The following is a 22,284-nucleotide window of genomic DNA, read 5'->3' on the forward strand; positions in this document are numbered from 1 at the left end:
AAGAGGCCACCAAAGCCTACAAGACATCTATGCTCGACAGGATTTCAAATCACCACCCAGGGGGCATTGTGTGCATGTAAAGCCCTGACCTGGATGGCCCAGGCTAGCCTGATCTCGTCAGATCTCAGAAGCTAAGCAGGGTCGGCCCTGGTTAGAATTTGGATGGGAGACCACCAAGGAAGACCAGGGTTGCTGTGCAGAGGAAGGCACTGGCAAACCACCTCTGTTGGTCTCTTGCCATGAAAACCCCAAAAGTGGTCACCATAAGTCGGCTGCGACTTGACGGCACTTTACACACACACACAAAGTGCTGTCAAGTTGCAGCTGACTTAACGGCAACCCAGTAGGGTTTTCAAGGCAAGAGACTAACAGAGGTAGTTTGGCATTGCCTGCCTCTGCATAGCAACCCTGGATTTCCTTGGTGGTCTCCCATCCAAGTGCTAACCAGGGCCGATCCTGCTTAGCTTCTGAGATCTGACGAGATCAGGCTAGCCTGGGCCATCCAGGTCAGGGCAAAAGACATTCAGAGTTGGTTTGCTATTGGCTGCCTCTGCATAGTGACCCTGGAATTCCTTGGAAGGGAAGGTGATTGTAAGCCCTCTTGACTCTTTCTTAAGTGGTAGAGAAAGTCAGCATATAAAAACCAACTCTTCTTCTTTTTCTTGGTGGTCTCCCATCCAAGTATTAACCATGGCCAACCCTGATTTGCTTCTGAAATCTGAAGAGATCAGGCTAGTCTGGACGATCCAGGTCAGGGCAAAAGACATTCAGAGTTGGTTTGCTGTTGCCTGCCTCTGCATAGAGGCCCTGAACTTCCTTGGAGGTCTCCCATCCAAATACTTGCCAGGGCTCAACCCTGCTTAGCTCCAAAGATCTGACAAGATCAGGCTAGCCTGGGCCACCCAGGTCAGGGGCCAGGCGCGTGGCACTTTCTTTCACTGTGCGGGAAAGAAAAGCAAATACCTCTTTCCTGCTGAACTCCACAACTGCCTCAGCTGTGTTAGTGCCATTGATAAGGAAAGGGGGCATGTCGTCTTCGTCCAGCACAGTTACAAGCAAGGGCACCTCTTGGAAAGTCTCTGTGGAACCCACTCTCACTGTGCACTTGGCTAGCAGCTCATACTTCTCCCGCTTCTCCCGGTCCAGGGACTGCGTCACCCTGATGCTCATGGTGTTTTCATCATAATGAAATGGCAGAGATTCGTCTGAAAGAGAAGAGCATAAAACACATCTGTTTCTCATGGATCACTAACAGGAGCTGCTTATATTTTCATTGGGAGGGGGAGGGGAGACCGGCAATTGTGCATTTTTTTTGTTTCGCCGCCAAGTAGAAGAAGAGTTGGTTTTTATACCCCGATTTTCTCTACCTTTAAGGAGTCTCAAGCTGGCTTACAATCTCCTTCCCTTCCCCTCCCCACAACAGACACCTTCCCCATACCTACGCATGAAGCCTGCTGGGTAACCTTGGGCTAGTTACACTCTCTCAGTCTCACCTACCTCACAGGGAGTCTGTTATGGGGAGGAGAAGGAAAGGTGATTGTAAGCCAGTTTGATTCTTCCTTAAGTGGTAGAGAAAGTTGGCATATAAAAACCAACTCTTCTTCCTCTTCCTCCTCCTTGGTTTTGCAGTTCTCAGACAGAAATGTGCTTCCCATTGAGATCAGTGGAAACAAAAATGAAATTTGATGAGAAAACTCAACTGGTATATGTGAGACCTTTTATTAGAACATATTCCTGATGCTCATATCTGTATGGTATCCCGAGCATTATCATCTTTATTAATATTTATTAATATTGTCGTAGACCAGTACAAATCAAAGCAAAATTGTCGTAGACCAGTACAAATCACAGCAAAACTCAAAATTCAAAACAGGGAAAAGGAATAAGTAGAATAAGGTTGTCAAAAAAGAAAGAAAACAGAAGAAGAAGACAGAAAATAGAAAACAAGAAGACGACAGAAGAAGAAAACAGATGAAGAAGAAAACCAAAGAAGAAAACAGAAGATGATGACAGAAAACAGAAGAAAACAAGAAGAAAAAAAGTAGTAGTAGTAGTAATAGTAGTAGCAGTAGCAGTAGAAGAAGTGAATATTCACAAATTGAAACAAAAATGAACCAATTTTGTTACCCACCCCTCTTTGTCTGCATTTGGGGAGTGCCAACATTTTTGCTTTACCTGCTATCACCTTGTATGAAATGCTGACGTTCTGACACGGCTGCTGTTGAGAAGGCAGCTGGAGCTGGTGGAAGGTCCCTGCCGGTTTGTTCTCCTTGATTTGGAAAGAGAGGTCCGCATCCACAAAACACAGCTGGCTCAGGGCTGTGGAACGGCAAGCGGGCATGGTGGCATTGAGGACGGAGAGTGTCACCCTGGCATAGGCCAGGTGTGGCAATCTGGCATAGAAATTATATTGAGGTGCACTCTGACATTCTTTCCCTTGGAAAGGCTGAGATGACAGGAAAACCAAGAATACCAGCTTCGATGCTGCTGCCCAGCTTCCTCCGACTACTGAACAGGGGGAAAAAAAAGACAAAAGAAGGTAGGATGACTTCTAATTTTAGCATTTCCCCCGTTATTGACTGGTATGAACCCATTACTGAAACTCGCATTTTCTCAAGATCCATGATCCTGACACTATTGCCTTCCTACCTGCAGTTCTAAATAGGTGCAGGGGTTGTTATTTTCTTGCGGTCTTGTTTAAACTTTTTCTTGTGTTCACAGAAAACAATAGAAATATTTTTAAATGCATTTTTAAAAATTCTAATCTATTTATACATCTCTGTGTGTGTGTGTGTGTGTGTTAAGTGCCATCAAGTCGCTTCCGATTCATGGCGACCCTATGAATCAAAGTCCTCCAAAATGTCCTATCTTTGACAGCCTTGCTCAGGTCTTGCAAAGTGAGGGCCGTGGCTTCCTTGATAGAGTCAATCCATCTCTTTCTGGGTGCCCTCAACTTTTCCTAGCATGACTGTCTTTTTCAGTGACTCTTGTCTTCTCATAATGTGCCCAAAATACGATCAGTTTAGTAATTTTAGCTTCTAGGGTCAGTTCAGGCTTCATTTGTTCTATAACCCACTGTTTGTTTTTCTGGCAGTCCACAGTCTTCGTAACACTTTCCTCCAACACCATATTTCAAAGGAATCTACTTTCTTCCTGTCAGCTTTCTTCAACGTCCAGCTTTCACACACATACATAGTAAGAGGGAATACGATGGCATGAATTAACTTGATCTTGGTGGCCAATGTCACATCCTTACACTTACCTATGCATCTACCCCCCAAATAAAACATCAGCCCCACAAGTAATTAACTTCCATGGCACCATGAGGATGAGTAGCTTTAAAACATTAGTGCCACAGCTATTCCAGAAGTTAAGGTTGCCATGTTATATGGTTTCTTAGCAAATCTCTTTTGCTTTTAACAATGCCCGGCATGCCAAGATTCCACAGGCAAAAGCGTATCTCGTCACTATTTCCTTTGCTCACTGTTCTACCTCAATAAGCAGCACCCCAATTTTGCTCCACCACACAACGAAGCATCTCCACAAGTTAAGCCACAAGTCAGTGGCTGACGTCATGTCTCTGCTGTATCCCCAGGTGAGGCTCCCATACAAAATCACCTCATTAAAAAGACGGTTCTCACCAAACGTTTTTAACGCATTTAAAGTGGCCTCAGCTTTTGCGGGCAAGAGTCTAGCTTGTCAGAAAATTCATCGTCCAATGTTTTTAAGTTGCAGCCAAACCCTGAGGGTGGCTATGGTTGCTGGTGATGGGAAGACAGGTGGGGGGGCATCCAGGAGGAAGGGAGCAGGGGGCTGATTGCGGGCACACGGAAGAGGGGCCCTTGGCACTCTTTGCCTGCCCCCGCCAGAATGTGAAACTGGCCCTTGTGGCGACTCTTCGTTCTTTGGCTGCGACAGACAAACCTGCCTGGTGTTCTTGAATGTTGTCTCATTGTTAATTATAAATTGTCCTAAACCCGTTTTCAGTGTAACGAAGATGCTTGTGATTACCCTGCAGCCACTGAAAAAACACTGCATCAGTCTGATATCTAACTACAGCTGGGCAAACCCCACCAGCTGAGCGGTAAGGTAAACATAGAATCACAGAGTTGGAAGGTGCCTTAGAGGCCATCTAGTCCAACCCCCTGCTTAATGCAGGATCAGCCTAGAGTATCCCTGAAAATTGTTTGTCTAGCCTCTTCTTAAAGACTGCCAGTCAGGGGGAGTTCACCACCTCCCTAGGTAGCTGATTCCACTGTTGAACAACTCTTACTGTAAAAATCTTTTCCTTCATATCCAGCTAGTACCTTTACCCCCACAATTTACACCCATTATTATGAGTCCTGTCCTCTGCTGTCAACAGGAACAGTTCCCTGCCCTCCTCTAAGCGGCAGCCCTTCAAATACTTAAAGAGAGCAACCATACCCCCCACAACTTCCTCTTCTCCAGACTGAACATTCCCAACTTCCTCAGCCTTTCCTCACTGGGCTAGGTCTCCAGGCTCCTGAACATCCTCGTTGCTCTCCTCTGCACCCACATATCATAAGCCGTTTCCACCACCATAGCAAGGACTTCAAGGGTGTGACTTACATATTTTATCCAAGTCTTTCTCCAGACTCCTGTTGAGGAAGAGAAGTCCAGTATTCTCTTGGATTTGAAACCAGAGGTTTTTATGAACTCCATCTCTTTGGATGACAAGATCGGGGCAGACTCCAAAGTGGACTTCCTCCTCCTCAGAGTCTTTCAGGGAATGGAGGCGCAGTAAGGGCGTCCCCACCGGCTGATCGATGTAGATGTTCTCATGATACTCTTTCCTGGGAAAGTAGAGTCCGAAGGCAACTGGAAAGGGAGCAGACGTTGATTAAAGTTATTTCAAGATGCATGACATCTGGGCAGACCTATCTGGAAATGCATTTGGGAAAGGACACGCGGAGTGTTTCAACAGAGGATATTTTTGTTCGGCTCACTGTTTAGATGATGCCAACTGGAACAAGTCACAATCTCTCAGCCCCACCCACCTCACAGAGTGTCTGTTGTGGGGAGGGGAAGGTGATTGTAAGCCAGTTTAAGTCTCCATTAAGTGGTAGAGAAAGTCGGCATATAAAAACCAACTCTTCTTCTTAAAGGTAAAGAAAATTGGGGTATAAAACCCAACTCTTCTTCTTCTTCTGTACAGCTCTTTTCTTACCAATGGAAATAAGTTAATGTCAAAGCTAAAGTGGAAAGCCAAAAGCACACCTGGCATGGACCAAAACAAGACTTAAGCAGGGGGTATAATCTCTCTCAAATAATTTAAAAATGGTGCAGGCACCAAACTGTCAAAACTACCAACAAAAAAAGCAGTGGATTAATAAAATATTGGTGGTGGTGGACAATATGCACATGCTAAGCTGGTATTTCAAATAAACAAAACAATGAAATATATTTATTATAAAGTGCTTATGCACATCTTAGAAATAAGCCCATATGGCAACAGATACAGAGGTCGATAATATAAAACCCCATGCCATATGCATTTCAGCCCTCAGGCCTTCTTCAGTGATCTAATACAGCATATTTTGCACACATAAAATTTCATAAATATAATCATTTTGTGTCAGCCCAGGTATGAATTACCACGGTGTGATCCAAGTGAGTGCTGTTAACTAGATTTATAAATGTATAAGCACACATGCAAGGAATGTAGTTAAAATATCTCTTTCTGGACCAGGCTGGCATTCATTCAGAGCGCGCACCTCATTATCAACCAAAAGAGACCATAAGCGCTTAATAATAAATATATTTCATTGTTTTATTTAGGTCTTGTTTCTCCCAACCTTTTGGGCACCCAACGTCACCAAGAGCAAGATCAGCTTCCGAACTTCTGGGACTGGATTCAGAAAAACAACAACAAAGGGACTTCCGGGAGGGAATGGTGGATTGCTGGACGCAATTAATTTTGCACCCATTTTGCCTTTTCCCATTTGGGGCTCTGATCATCTAAATAACAGCTGGAGGGAAGAAATGGGACTTTCTTCACCTCCCCCCCCCTCCCCAGATTTGAGGGCTGAGTCAGCTGGCAAACAGTCCAGTGGGGATCCACTGGGTTCCGATTGGATCAAACAGGAAAGTAATGGGTGAGTTAACAAGTCAGATCCTTGCCGTCCTCCACTTTATTTTCTGTCCCCCCCCCCCTATTTATTCTATGTGTGCTCTTTCTTTTTTATGTATCGCCTCGTAAATTCATCTGCTGGGTAAACGACAACAACAAGCTTAAACCTAAGGACCTTGCCTCACTAGAAGTTTCAATCATGATCCAGACTTTTGAAAAATCAAATATTTTGACACAAAAGAAAACCCCCTGCATGAGAGATCTGCGGAGATCTGATTGGGAGGCTCTTGAATCACTGCAGGTACTGCGGACAGATCTTTGCTTTGTTTTAAGTCTAAGCAAGGAACGTGAAGGAATGGAATGGAACAGAAACAAAAACCACAAGCATTTCTCCAGTTGTTTTGACAAGTGAGCCAAGGAGAGTCTGCCCAGTGCTCAAGAAGGTCCGGGGGAATCCTGTGGACAGCAGATACATGTTTCCATTTGGAAACATGACACAATCCTCTTAAAGCATGAATCATGACCTCACCAGATACCACGATGGATTCTGATGTCACGATTTACAGCTATTTGTTCAACACATATTGTTCATTAAACTAACAATCGGGGATGAAGTAATGAAGCAGGTGAATGTTTACGAATAATTTCTCATTGGACAGAGAGGAGCCAGAAAGCTTCCTTAAGAGAGGAAATGAAAAGGACGAGCTCCGGAGAGTAATGGCTTGTTCCTTCTCGCCCTTGAGAGATAATGAATCCATTATCAGCATTTTCTTTTTCTTTCCCTTTACCAAATGTGTTGTGCATGACACATATTAGACGTCAATCCTCTCTGAATGTGTCATTCTAAAAAAAAAAAAACCCACACTTAAGCAAGAACATAAATAAATGTTCATATCATAAGCACAACTCTGCCAATTCTCCCTTGCCGCCCCTGCGCATGCATCTTCCTCACAGAACACCTAAGCAGGGATCCCTCATTCTTTCCCTTCCAAACTCTCCTCGTTCTTTTCATCAGAGCGCTTGGTTGAACCCCTTAAATCATCCCCCCCAACCGTAATCAATCTTAAATTCACAGAATGACATCTGCTTAACACCATCGTTTCATAAATGGGGTATTTTTTTAAAAAAAAGTCATTGCCTCTCCCTTCCTGTCCCAGCAAAGCCCTTTTCAATAATGACCCAAGCATTTCTGTAGTGCCCTCAGTATTCAAAGTGCTTCAAACATATTGTCCAATTAATAGGCCAATATTATCACACCATATTTTGGGTTGCCCACCTCCAGATGGAGCCTGGAGATTTCCCTGAATTAAAACTGATGTCCAAATGAGAGAGATCAGTTCCCCTGGAGAAAACGGCTGCCTTGGAGGGTGGGGGGGGCTCTATGGCAATTATACCCCATGGAGGTCCCTCCCATTCCCAATATGGTAACCCCTAACGGGTTAAATGCAGCGTATGATTTTTTTGGATTTCTGTAAGTTATGACTGTATATTGAATTAAAGTCGCATTACTATTGTGTTTTCCTATTTTGTATAAGTTTCTGTTCATACGTATGTTTTTTTGTATACAATCAAAGAAAGAAATATAATCAAAGAAAGAAATACAAAATTCAAATGAATATTTAAAAAGCTGTGTTTGACTATATATTGTTGTTAAATATTAGCCATAGGAGCTGTATTTATTTTTTGCCATAGACTATCACAGCTCAAATTTTTTGCTCTATTTATATTGACACCTCCAGATGGAGCCTGGAGATTTCCCTGAATTAAAACTGATGTCCAGATGAGAGAGATCAGTAGCCCAGCAGAAAATGGCTGCTTTGGAGGGTGAACTCTATGGCATTATACTCCATTGAGGTCCCTCCCATTCCCAAACCCCATCCTGCTCGGTCTCCAGGAATCTCCCAACCCAGAGTTGGCAATAGGGTTGCCGGCTCCAGGTTGGGAAATGCCTGGAGAATTTGGGGGTGGAGCCTGAGGAGGGTGGGGTTTGGGGAGGGGAGGGACTTCAATGGGGTATAATGCCATAGAGTCCAAACTCCAAAGCAGCCTTTCCCCCAGATGACCTGAGCTCTGTGACCTGGAGATCAGTTGTAATAGCGGGAGATCTCCAGCCACCATCTGGAGGTTACCAGTGCTAATCAGTATACAGTTATTGCTGTGTTACATATGGAAAAATACCGAAATAATGAACAAAATTTACAACTAAACCTTGTTTGCTTTTACTGGATGTTGTATATACTTCATACAAACTTACAGTCATATGGCTCATCTCATACACATACATACAGATTTACACATCTGAATACATAGGCATAGTATGCCCTTGCAATTTTTCCAGATCTGGTGTAATTGCCAATTTTTCTATGAGCATTACTTGCCATGCCAACTTTATTTCCCGGGATTGGGTAAAGTTTCAATAATTTTTATCAAGGCATCAATCTAAAAAATAATAATGAAAACATTTATAATCAAATACAAACATCATAGATTAATTCCTTTTACCTTTACCATACTTACTGAATTTGAGGTAACAGCCTTTCCCTGCCGGTCACAACTGAAAAGTGCCGGACCTAACATGAGGTCCCTATACTTTTTATTCATCTTAATGCATTTAACTTTTTAACTTTTTCAAAAAGGGGGACAGATCCTTTCAATACTTAAAGCAAAGCTGACAAGCCCAGTGCACTGTTTAATCCCACTGGCTCAAGAGTGTTATATTTAAAAATATATTTTGATTCCATTCTGGATAATGCCTTTTTAGCAGAAACTTGTGTAGAACACCTATCTACTGAATCCAAAATACAAAACCTAATTTATTGTCCAAAATGTTTTGTTAAAGGAGCCGACAGTTCCTTCCTTCTAACGCGAGACAGGTGTTCCATGATCCTTAATTTAACCGGGCGTGTCATTTGCCCAGTATATCCCTTTGAACATTCACATAATACATAATAAATTACATAAGCAGAGTTACAATTGTAAAATTAGTAATATAATGTTTGCCATATCCAGGTATCTCAATTTCATGCCCCTCAAGCGTATTTGTGCATATTTTAAATTTTCTACATTTCAAGAAACCTTGTGGTAAAGACCTATTTGTCATTTTCACATCTGATCCCTTGGTTATAATTGAGTTAACCAAGCTATCTCCAAGTGATCTTGTTTTCCTTAGTGCTACCAAGGGTTTCTGCATACACCCTGAAACCTCTGATATAACTGCCCAAAATTTAGTTATAAGAGACCTAATTTTGAAGGGCAAGGGTGTGTAATCAATTCCCCAACATAATCTTTCAACAGGCTGTTCCTTATTCTGTTTAGCTGTTAACATTAATTTCCTAGGTTTGCCATCACATTTCTTTCTGGCTTGTTTGATTATCCCAGCTGGGTAGCCTCTCCAGGTGAGCCAAGTTTCGATCTGTGCTGCTGCTGTTAGATAATTCTTCTTAAGGGTGCAGTTCCTTTTAGCCCTTGCACTGTTTTGATTATTTTCAAAAATTTATGTGAGGGATCTTGTGGACAGAACCTATAAAAATTAGCATTGTTCAATTGTTTATGAACTTCTTGTACATAAGTGTCCCTATCCAGAATAACAGTTGCTCCGCCCTTATCAGCTGGTTTGATTATAATTGTGGGGTCCTTTTGTAAATTTTTACCCGCCTTTTGCAAATTCCTAGGAAAATTGAAATATTTTTGTTTTACTGAAACTGCCTCAACTTTACTTATTTCACGCAAAACTGTTTTCTCAAAAGTAGATATGGCTGGATGCTCTGTGTCAGGGGCAAAAGTAGATTTGGGTTTGAACATTTCTTTAACCACTTGTATTTGTCCAAAATAAGCTCTAAGTTTCAATTGACATATGAGCTTTAAAATGTCCACCCGTGTTTGAAAGGCATTATATTTGGGTCTTGGAACAAAATTTAGACCCAACTCCCAACACTTTCTGTTCATCCTGCGTTAAAGCTCTGGATGATAGGTTCATAACTAAATTTTTGTCCTTCCCCGACTGGGGGGTCCCAAAAATCCTCAGGCTGATAACGCCGAGGTTTCTGCCGATTACGCCTCTGAGCCAAGGGGCACTGCCCAGTTTCCTCCCCAGAGGTAACGGATCTATCATCCGAAGATTCCCAAACAGTTGATAACGGGGAGCGCCTATTTTGCCAAGTAACTCTCTTGCGGTTACCTCTCATTCCCTTACCAGGTAGCATCCAACCATACACATACCCTTGAGTATAATCATTTGTATCTCTGCTAAATTTTCTGTTTGAATTCATTTATGCCCTTCACAAATTGCTGCAATTCCTCTTCTAGATCCTGCATGCGTTTGTTTAATGTTTCCTCCTCTACTGCTTGTTGTAATTCCTTCTCCGAATCCTCTGCCTGATTATTAATTCTTGCATACTCAGTCATAGACTTTTCAATTATTAACAATATCAGGTTCAAGCTACATTTGTTTAATATGGTGGCCCATCTTTTCTTAAAGATCTCCAGCCACCATCTGGAGGTTGGCAAGCTTACCCCATATTATAGAATGGATAGTTCGCTTCCCTCAGTCCACCTCAGCGGCTGAGGTGACATTAAGATCAACAGTCACTCCAGATCACAGTAGCTTTAAACGATGTATATCTCACCAATCCAGAATCAATTCTCAATAATGTTAAGTTCTACAGATTCGGTTATATAAACGGACTTTTCTGGCTCTTCGTTGGCCTTGAACTTCGACGTCATTTGGCTCTTTAACTGTAAAAGGTGGCAGACTTAGTCAAAGGTTTCTCTTCACTAAGTACTATAGACTTCAAATAGCATAACCTCAAAATTCCTTATTCTACCTTTGCGGTACTTTCAGATGGTAGCATTTTATTTATACGTGGCAAACTGGGCCCCGCTGTGAGGGGGGAAATTCCATTTCTCGTCCCCAGCAAGTTACCGCATCTGACTGAAAACAGGCCATGTTATTAATATAATTATATACCTATCTATTTCAATTGTCAAGCCGAGCCCTTGTTAAGATAGAGAGATAATGATGTAACCAGACAAACATGGATGCTTGCTATTAATAATGCGCTATTTGCGGCGAAGCATCAGATTTCAGCAATCAATTAGGCCAGGAGAAGGGAACAGGGACAGGTCTTAAAATGGATACTTTTATTAATGATGATTGACAGTTTGGTCCGACTGCAAATATTTAACTAACTGCTGTTTTACCATCCTCGTATAAAATCATAAAGCAGACAGGCATAAGTTGTTGACAGCCTCAGAAGGAAATCTGCACAAAGTCAATTGCACTTGCGCTTTTGACAGGTTGTGCAGAAAAGGAACGGCAAAATCTGTGGGCCTACAAACAATAGATGTGAAATGTATTAATACTTTATTCCTTAGTATGTTGCCAGTATCGAAGTAATTCAACTTGTATAATTAAGGAAAGTGTTCATATGTCATGTTTGTGGCTGGTGCACGAACGTTTCCTCCCAAAGGCTCTGGCCTTTGATGCACGTTTTTTCCATGTCAATCAACCCCTCCCCGACTACTCTGGGGCTTCGTTTTCATTATGCATGTCTATCCTTCATCTTCTTTCCATTCTTTAACCTATCTCATTCACGCGATAATTGTTAGAAAAGGTACATGGCTAGTTAGGGTATCCCAACTCTAGGTTGGGAAATTCCTGCAGATTTGAGAGTGGAGCCTGGGGTGTATGATGTGTGGGGAGAGGAGGGACTTCAGCACAGAATAATGCCGTAGAGTCCATCCTCCAAAGCAGCCATTTTCTCCACGGGAACTCTTCCCTGTAGTCTGGAGACCAGTTGTAATTCTGGGAGAGCCCCAGGCCCCACCTGGAGATTGGCAACCCTACGGCTCATCTATTTCAACTTAACTTCTCAGGGACAAATACTAAGCATCACTTGAAAAAGAGAAGCAATTCTATCAACAGGGGCCCTAAGTAATAAAGCACGTAGGGTTTTGCACATACATTATCACACCAGTATCAGAGGAGCATGCCTGTTATATGAGGTGCTGTGAAATACAAGCAGGATGGTGCTGCTGCAGTCATCTTGTTTGTGGGTTTCCCAGAGGCACCTGGTTGGCCACTGTGTGAACAGACTGCTGGACTTGATGGGCCTGGGTCTGATCCAGCAGGGCTTTTCTCATGTTCTTATGGAGGACAGGGCTATCAATGGCTACTAGTCAAAATGGATACTAGTCATGATGCACACCTATTCTCTCCGGTCTCAGAGGAGCATGCCTATTATTTTAGGTGTTGTGGAACACAGGTAGGATAATGCTGCTGCAGTCGTCTTGTTTGAGGGCTTCTTGTTTGAGAGGCACCTGTTTGGCCACTGTGTGAACAGACTGCTGGACTGGATGGGGCTTTGTCTGATCCAGCAGGGCTTTTCTGATGTTCTTATGATCACACAAGAACCTTCCTTCAACAGTTCCAAAGTAAGTGATAGGTGCATTTCCTCAGAGGAAAACTGCTGGAAAATAAAAGTAATATACCATCTCTAGCTCTATGTCCTCCCTTCCCCATCCCCAATATCATTATTCCTCCTAGTAATCTCTTCTGGAAGCTCCTTTGAAGGAAGTGGCCTGTCACACTGGTCCATTCTACAGTGATTTTCTGTTTTTGCTGTAATACTCTGGAAACGGCTTCTACTGGCAGTCCAGGTAGTCCCTCCCATTCTGTTATTGGGAGTGGCTGCAAAACAGGAGTTTTAAAAGAGCCCTCGAGGGACCTGTTTTTTTATCCTGTTGCCATTCTTTGTGATTTCATACGCTGTAGGTATTGTATTGCTTTTGAGCTGTATTGCACACTCTCTATCAATGCAATCCCAAAAAGAGGGGCTGAAGAGCCATAGGAGCCGGCGTGACCCTGTGCGGGCATCCGGGCCACCCTGCGGCGTCATAAAGCGGCACGGACACCGGGGGAGGGGGAGGAGTTGGTTTTTATATGCTGACTTTCTCTACCACTTAAGGAAGATTCAACCTTCCCCTCCCCACAACAGACACCCTGTGAGGTAGGTGGGGCTGAGAGAGCTCTGAGAGAACTGTGACTAGCCCAAGGCCACCCAGCTGGCTTCATGTGTAGGAGTGGGGAAACAAATCCAGTTCATCAGATCAGTGTCCGCCACTCAAGTGGAGGAATGGGGAATCAAACCCAGTTCTCCAGATCAGAGTCCACCGCTCCAAACCACCACTCTTGACCACTATACCACACTGGCTCATAACAGGCTGGTATGCCTATGGGTATGTGGAGGCAGCCCTGATCTGTATGGCCCGATCATTGCCAGATTGTGGAAGCTAAGCAGGGTCAGCCCTGGTTAATGCCTGGATGGGAGACCACAGAGGCAGGCAATGGCAAACCACCTGTTTGTCTCTGCCCTGACCTGGATGGCGCAGACTACCCCGGCCTTGTCACATCTTGGAATGAAGCAGGGTCAGCCCTGGGTAGTTTTTGGATGGGAGAAAGTCCAGGGGTGCTACACAGGTGGCAAACCAGCTCTGTTCGTCTCTTGCCTTGAAAGCCCAATAAAGGGTTACCGAAAGTCACCTGCGACTTGACAGTACTTTACATACACACATGTGGAGGTTGTATCCTAAATACCTAACCTGAACCTAAATACCTAATCTGAAGAAGTGAGCTGTGGCTCACGAAAGCTCATACCCTACCAGAAAATATTTTTGTTAGTCTTTAAGGTGCTACTGGACTCTTGCCCTTTTCTACTACTGCAGACAGACTAACACGGCTACCCACTGTGAACCCTTTTAAGAAGAGAAGGATGCAGCGTCTACTATAGTGGTACCATCAATACGTGATCAAGTAAAGTTCAACAGGTCAGGAATAAGTGGATGAGATTTAACGGTTGAATACAAGAGTCATATTGAAGGGAAGAAGAACTTGCAATGGGGGAGACACAGATCAAAATCATCAGGTTTTATTGGGCATTTTATGGCATCACTTCACATCTGGGTCAAATTTACACTGCTTTTTACAAGCCATTTAGGAAAAAAGACTGAAGTTGGTCTGAAGTTGTAAAGGGCTTTATAGGTAAGAACCAGCATGTTGAACTGAGCCTGGAAACATAGGTAACCACTGAGGCAGTTTTAAATTAGGGATGGTATGATTAAATCTAGGGGGTCCAATCAGAAGAAGTGCATCTTTATTCCATACCAATTGGTATTTCCATACTGTCTTCAAGGACAGACCCACATAGGGCCCTTTGCAACAGTCCAGCCTGGAAACTGTAGAAGCATGGATCCGTGTGGCATGACTGGCTGAATCTGTTGATCACACCCAAGCACACGACTATGGACTATCTCACTTAAAGGTCTACTGGCGGTGGCAAGTGCCTACAAGTTAGAGCTGACTCATGGCGACCCCTCCAAGGCAAGAGACAAACAGAGGCGGTTTGCCACTGGCTTCCTCTGCACAGCACCTCCGGTCTTCCTTGGTGGTCTCCCATCCATGTATTTGCCAGGGCTGACCCAGCCTAGCTTCCCAGATCCAAAGAGAGCGGGCTAGTCTGGGCCATCCAAGTCAGGGCAAATCCACAATTAAGTAGGTGGGGCTGAGAGCTTTTGGCGAGAACTGTGACTAGCCCAAGGTCACCCAGCAGGCTTCATGTGTAGGTATGAGTGAGGAAACAAACCTGGTCCACTAGATTAGAGTCTGCCATTCATGTGGAGGAGCAGGGAATCAAACCTGGTTCTCCACATTAGAGTCTACCACTCATGTGGAGGAGCGGGAATCAAACCCAGTTCTCCAGGTTAGAGTCCCACATCTCTTAAGCACTACACCACACTGGCTCTGATTAGCTTCTGAGATCAAGCTCGCCTGGGCTCTTACAGCTGCTACACGTGTACGTATGCTGGATCTATAATCCAGCACACATTTGTACACACGAAAGTTCTCAATGGAAGGTTAGTTTCTTCTGGATTGTGTCCAGTGTACTGATTTTTGTAACAAACCAACATGCCACAGAGCTTTCAATGGACGGCTGCCCACCTTGAACAAATTCTTCTAGGCTGGGTTCAAGCCCTTCCTGAATGTCCTCCACTGCAGAGGTGGTGCTCCGTTGCTGAGCATGTTCCTCTGGAACTAGGTGCTTTGTGCCGATTGCAAGCTGCTGAGCAGAATGCAAGGAACTGATTGCCAGAGGGATTCACTGTGTGATGAAGCACAGCCTCCAGAAGGTAAGAACATCAGAACATCAGAAAAGCCCTGTGGGATCAGACCAAGGTCCATCAAGTCCAGAAGCCTGTTCACTCAGTGGCCAACCAGGTGCCTCTAGGAAGCCCAAAAGCAAGACAACTGCAGCAGCAATATCCTGCCTGTGTTCCACAGCACCTAATATCATAGGTATGCTTCTCTGAGACTGGAGAGAATAGGTATGCATCATGACTAGTTGCAGATGACACCAAGTTAGGAGGGGTAGTTAATACCATGGAGGATGGGGTTATAATTAAATTGTATTCAAATGCAGTTCTGTGTTGAAAGGTCTTGAACGTTCTACAACTGAGGAAATAGAGAAGGGGGATTATCATTATAAAGGGTTTTGATAATTCTGGTTATTATTATAATATAATAATAACATAATCATTCTGATTATTATTATAAAGGGTTTTGATAATATTATTATAAAGGGTGTTTCTTAATCCAATATGGGAAAAACACATGGAAAGGCGTGTTATGAAGGCATCTCCCTAGACCAAAGGAGAACGACTACCAGTAAAGATACAAGTCAACGCCTGCACAGTGAAGAAATCTGTCTCTACTAATGGCTCCCCCTGAACGGGAAAAAAAGGCTACGTCGAATATTCATAAACTAGGCACCACCTTTCTTTTTAGCTCAAGTTTGAAGCCTTCCTCCAATTTGAGGAGCCGTCCTGCAAAAAGGTGTCTTCCATCGAAACAAGACCCACAAGTTAGAGAAAGAGCCACTGATAAGATTGGTTGGATCCATCCCAATATATTTACATGTTGTGGTATGCTGGCAGCCCTAGGCTACCCTGGTACACTCTACAAAGTGTGCAGGACTGAAACCAGTGTGTAAGGATGGAATCCTGCTGTATAGCCAGAGACAAAAAGGGGTCTCCTGGCATCCATCTTGTTTGTACCATGCTACAGAAGCCGACTGGGCAAAGTTCAGGCTTGTTTACCACGTTTCCCCATGAAAGAGCATCCGGTGTTCAATGCTGATTATGTGAACATGGAGTAGGGGTCACTGGGGGCGTGGGGGGAGGCAGTTGTGAATTTCCTGCAATGGGCAGGGGTTTGGACTAGATGACCCTGGTGGTCCTTTCCCACTCTATGATTCTAAGTGGTTTTACTCCAGATTTTCAAAAAAACCCAAGCCTTTTCTTTCAAAACATCACTTCAGTCTCGAATTACAAAGGTTTCTAGATTAATGAAATCTACATACATATTAAGAACATTGTTAAGAAGCAGCACATTAACTCTAAATAAATAAAACAACATAATGTACGTAAATAATATTCCTTCTGAATAGGATATCTCTGCTCTCCCTCTCTCTGATTATTTGCAGATGCTTACCAGGCTGTTTTCCACCATATTGTAACTGTAATTGCTCAGTTAATGACATTTTTCTACTGCAAAGTGCTCTAACGTATTGGAAGCAAATCAAGAACTATCAGAATGTCAAGATTCTGTATTAATATTTATAAATATGTGACAGATGGCAAAGATAATCCAGGCAGCCAGATTCCAGTTCAAATGAATAAATAAAGTGCACAGCAAAAGGTTCAGAACATTCTGGCTGCATCCAGTTTGCTGTAGTTAAATGAGGATTGGTTGAACTAACCGCAGTTAGTGCGGTGGAAGGGGCCGTGGCTCAGGCTTCCTGGAGGATTGGAACTAACTGCTTGGAAATCCCAGGCTATCTGCTGCCAGTAAGAGACAACTGCCACAGGAATAGCAAGCCACAATGCCATGTCATGGTGTCTGTACTACTAAACAAGCCAGTACTAAGCCAGAATTCCAGTATTCAGATGTAACAAGCAGCCAGAGTTACCTTGTGAGGTAGGTGGGGCTGAGAGTGTTCAGAGAGAACTGACTAGCCCAAGGTCACCCAGCAGGCTTCATGTGGAAGAGTGGGGAATCGAACCTGGTTCTCCAGACTGGAGTCCATCGCCTTTGACCACTACACCATGCTCTTAACCACTACACCCAACATGCTGCCCACATAAAGATCAATATAATCGTAGCAACATAAATTGGTTAAGAAGGTTTGGAAGGGGTCATTAGAATGGTGAAACTAACAGCTCTGAAGCATAATAAGCAGGTCAAACTCTGGAAAACTACTTTGCAACTGCTGCTGGGATATATATATATATATATATATATATATATATATATATATATATATATATATATATATATATATATATATATATATATATATATTAAAAAGCCGCCACATTTTAGGTCTTGAAAATGGCATGCAGAGGGGAAGACGAGAACCCCTCTTCCCCCATGCAGCAGTCCCCAGCAGGATCAGGCCCCCCGCATAGATTTTAAAAGTTAAAAAGTCCCAGGCACTAAAATGGGACCACAATCCTGCAGCCGACTTAGAGATGCGGTATCATCTAGTTTGGCTAGGGTTGCCAGTTCCCTACTTACCTTCAGCAGGAGGTTCTGTTGGGCTGGGCTGGAGGGAGGGAGTCCTGCGCGCTCCCAACTCCATTTCTGGTTTCCTAGCCTTGCTGTGCGCGTGCACAGCAGGGATAGGGAGGAACGCTGCAGGCTTCCTTTCCCTGTCACAAGCCCAATCGGGCTTGTAGCAGGGACCCGGAGCCTGCAGCCTTCAGCCCCGCTGTGTGCACACTTGGAGTGCGCGAACACAGCAGAGCTGGGAAGGAACACTGCAGGCTTCTTTCCCCACTACAAGCCCGAATGGGCTTCTAGCAGGGACCGGGAGCCTGGAGCCTTCAAAACCCCGCTATGCCCACAAACCAGAAGTGCCGCGCGAGCGCATCCATGCGAGCGCGGGCATGTTTGCCCACCGACCCTCAGGTGGTCGGCAGGCAGAGGGGCAAATTACTGGGGGTTTGCCCGCCACCAGCGTGCACCTGGCAACCCTAAGTTTGCCCCTCTGCCATGGCAGCTTGCCGGGCGACCTTAAGTCATACTCTTGGCATAACCCACATTACAGGACTGCTGTGAGGAAAAAATGGAGGAGAGGAGAGCAACATGAGCTGCTTTACGAAAAATGGTGGGGTATAAATGAATGAAAAGAAACAAATGAATAAATACAAAAAAACAGAGAACGTCTCTTTGTTGCTGACTGAAAAACTGCCAGAGAAAACAGAAACAAAAATGGCTAGCCTTCCCCACAGGTTAAAAGTGCTTTCACTGGGAAGAGCTGCTATTCTGTTTTCAGACATTCAAGGGAGCTGTGAGATCGCGGTTCAGTCAGTGCAGGAAATGAAACCGTATCGACTACGCCGCAGTTTGTAAAAATGGGCAAGAATGCATCCTTCTTGATACTCACAGACTGCCAACACATCACAGGGGGGAAAGAAGTACTTTCGTGGAGACAGCTTATTCCCTTTTGTTCTTCTTTCAAACATTATTTCTTAAACTTATGCATTTTGAGCCCCCACAGCTTTGGCATCATGGAGAAGTGTTGCTATTGCACTGAAAATATGTAAGTAAATCTTTTCATTCAACTTGTCACCAGAGATGGGTGCTTAAATATAACAGAAAATCTGTAAATATTTTCTTGTAAATGTATTCATATTTGTGAATATTATTATTATTATTATTATTATTATTATTATTATTGTGCTTATATTCATGTTCACATTCATATTTATTATCCGTATTTGTGAATATTAATCTTTTTCTTTCTAGGAACCCTTTCATACACTTCAACAGCAGACTGATATTATGAGGATCAAACCCCCACTCTACAAAGGAAGCCTGCTGGGTGACCTTGAGCCAGTCGCACACTCTCAGCCCAGCCTACCTCACAGGGTTGTAGTGAGGATAAAATGGAGAAGAGGAGAACAGTGTAAGCTGCTGTAGGAGCCCACAGGGGGGAAAGGCAAAGGTATAAATGAAGTAAACAAATAAAATGGTAAAAAATAAAACATTTTCATACAAATGAATGTCTGAAAAGAAACTGCATATCCCATTTTTCTCCATAAAGGGAGGTTCAAGGTAGCTGGCTACAATTCTATCAAGTCAAACGTTGGGCCCCTTACCAGTATTGTAATTGGAAAAAATGATGCATATATAAATGGACAAACATATGTGGCACGTAAAAGAAAGGCGGGCACACAATTTGAAGGGGGGGTTGTTGATAGGGTGCCTTCCCTTTTAAAAAACGTACACATGTATCATTTTTTATTCCAAGAGATAACATGTAAGAAAGTTAGTTAGTTAAATTATTTACAGTCATTTGACCAGCAAATGACATGTAAGAAAAATCTCAGAACTCCTCCCGGGTTGGGAAGGCACAGGCACCTTGGTGACACTAGCCGATCAGCACCGGAGACATTAGAGCATGCGCCACTTTGGTTTGCACACTGTTCGCTGGTTGTGAACATAGAGACCTTGTTTTTTGATAAGCAGTTTGAGAATTTGTCATTTGGTTCGTTGGAGTATGATGGGTTGCTTCACCGTAATCCTTCCTAACCATGAGGGGACAGAGCAACCAGCGTTTGACATATCGCGCCTTCTCCCCCAGCCGAATCGAGTTCCGCTACCCCCATCCTCGCTGCATAGCTACTCTGTTCAACAGACAGATGTTTCAACAGATAATTAGATCACTTAAAATTCTTATAAACGCTGTGTTTCAATGAAATCCTACCCTCTCATGTTCATGCAAGTTGCCCTGAGTGACGCTAATGGACGCCGATCAGTTCGAATCGGCAATGTCTTTGCACATGCGCAGTTTTGCAAAAAACTAGTATAAATCTGTTTGGCAGGTGTTCATGTCAGTTTGGCACAAACTGGAACACGCTGGGTGGTCGGCTTGCATCTGATCAATACCTTCGAACCCAGGAGGTTCAACTGTCAAATGCACCTTGTCAAAATATGAAGCATCCCTCATCAGGAAACCCACAGCTCACATTTGCTACATTGTAAAATCTCCAACCACCACCAGCTTGTGAGCCCAACAATGAGGAGAAACAGATGTGTCTACATTACACATGAACGAACGCACTCCCAAACTGGTTAGAGAACCTTTCCTATAAGGAAAAGGCAGAAGAGACTGTGACTTTTTCAGTTTTGTAGAGAGAAAACTAAGGGAGGACATGATAGAGGTTTATAAAAATTAAGCATGGGGTAGAGAGAGACCAGGCTAGCCTGATCTCGTCAGATCTCAGAAGCTAAGCAGGGTCAGCCCAGGTTAGTATTGGGATGGGAGACCACCTAGGAATACCAGGGTTGCTGTGCAGGAAGGCATTGGCAAACCACCTCTGTTCGTCTCTTGCCATGAAAACCCCAAAAGGGGTCGCCATAAGTCGGCTGCGACTTGGCGGCACTTTACACAGAGAGAGAGAGAGAGAGAGAGTGGAAAGAGAAAATTTTTGCCCTCTCACCAAATACTAGAACTTGAGGCCATCTCATGCACAGTAGATTCAAGATGGACAAAAGGAAATACTCAATGAGTGATTAAAATGGGGAATTCATTGCCAGAGGATGCAGTGACGGCCACAGGAATAGATGGCTTTAAAAGATTCATGTAGGATAGTTCTATCGGTGGCTACTTGCCATGGTGACTAGGGAACCTCCACGTTCCGAGGCAGTTGTCCTCTGAATCCCAGCACCACAAGGCAACATCGGGGGAAGGCCTCAGCCTCTACCCCCAGTCGTTGACCCTCCAGATGTCCACTGTGTGAGACAAGAGGCTAGACGACATGGACCGCTGGCTCTGGTCCAGCAGGACTCCTATTATGTTCTTCTCATTGCTACACCAGTCTTTCCCACAGGTAGCAGTTGATTAAAAAAAGGGCTTTAGGAGGAGGAGGAGGTTGGCTTTTATATGTTGATTTTCTCGACCTTTTTAAAGGAGAATCAAGCCGGCTTACAATCTCCTTCCGTTCCTCTCCCCATAACAGACATCTTGTGAGGTAGGTGAGGCTGAGAGTTTGGAGAGACTCGTGACTGGCCCAAGGTCACCCAGCTGGTTTCATGTGTAGAGGTGGGGAAACCAACCAGTTTTCCAGATTAAGAGTCCGCCACTCAGATTAGAGTCTGTTGCTCTTAACCACTACACCACGCTGGTAAAAGCCAGCCTGCATTTAAAACCCAGCTAGCAAACCTAAGGAAGTTTTGCAGACCTGGAGACTTCATAAAGATTCCCTGCCCTGGACTACTTTAAGCACAGCTGTTCAAGCCCGCTGTGAAACTGACCCCCAAGCAGAGACTGAACCACTCGACCAGACCCCCATTCCCTCCTTCTCGGCAGCCAAAAACCCTTTTAAGAGCTCCGAGAAGACATTACGATTCTGTAGTATATCCCATAAAGCTGCTGAGTATAAAAGCAAACTGGGAGGCCAGCAATAAAACCCGATGGCGACGGGGGAGACAGATGAGCCATATGATCGGGAACCGGCTGCCCAAAGGAGCCGTAGATTGCTCGTACGGAGGCTAACGGCACGTCTACATGTTAAACTCATTAAATAGAGCTGCCTTGAAGCATCACTGCATCCCCAAGTACTATGCTCACATCCAGCGCAGCTCATCAAATGGGCTGTTTTTTGCCTGGAACACATTTCTGGCAGTGGCTGAACCAGCTGTGAAAAGTCTTCATGTGATCTGGATGAACCACGTAACAAGGCTCATGCCCACTTAACACAATGAATGAATGGAGCCCTAATGGCAGAGACCAGCAATCTCCCCCACCCCAGCCCGAGAACTAAAGGGGGTCAACTATTCATGGTCTTGGTACTCATTTTATGTAAACAGGCTCACCAGGTTTTCTGTTCTCAAAACCTGCCGAACTTGGTTGGGACAGAGGCAACAGTCCGCACAGAAGAAATGTGCACACACATCACAGAAAAGCAAAGCCTCTCTCAAACCGCCATCAACAAGCCATTAAAACTAGAGTTCTTTTTTTCACGGGGCTCATTCTATAGATCATAAAGGAAATCACAGGAACAGATTCCCAAATGGCTGCCAGGGATCTGGTCTCATATATTAGTACCTTGGGATACTGTGTACAGTTCTGGTC

At 44.1% G+C, this 22,284-nt stretch overlaps 1 protein-coding gene across 1 annotated transcript in view; it reads right to left on the reverse strand.

Moving 5' to 3' along the window:
• RET (ret proto-oncogene) overlaps nt 1-22,284 on the reverse strand; it is a 174,916-nt gene that overhangs the window by 74,473 nt on the left and 78,159 nt on the right. The window contains exons 4-6 of the mRNA XM_056850532.1: nt 4,591-4,839; nt 2,176-2,505; nt 964-1,205 (exon numbers count right to left, since the gene is read on the reverse strand). Of these exons, the coding sequence (XP_056706510.1) occupies nt 964-1,205; nt 2,176-2,505; nt 4,591-4,839 (821 nt within the window). The remainder of the gene's footprint in view (nt 1-963; nt 1,206-2,175; nt 2,506-4,590; nt 4,840-22,284) is intronic.

The sequence above is a fragment of the Euleptes europaea genome, chromosome 5 (genome assembly GCF_029931775.1).
Source record: "Euleptes europaea isolate rEulEur1 chromosome 5, rEulEur1.hap1, whole genome shotgun sequence".
Classification (NCBI taxonomy): domain Eukaryota; kingdom Metazoa; phylum Chordata; class Lepidosauria; order Squamata; family Sphaerodactylidae; genus Euleptes; species Euleptes europaea.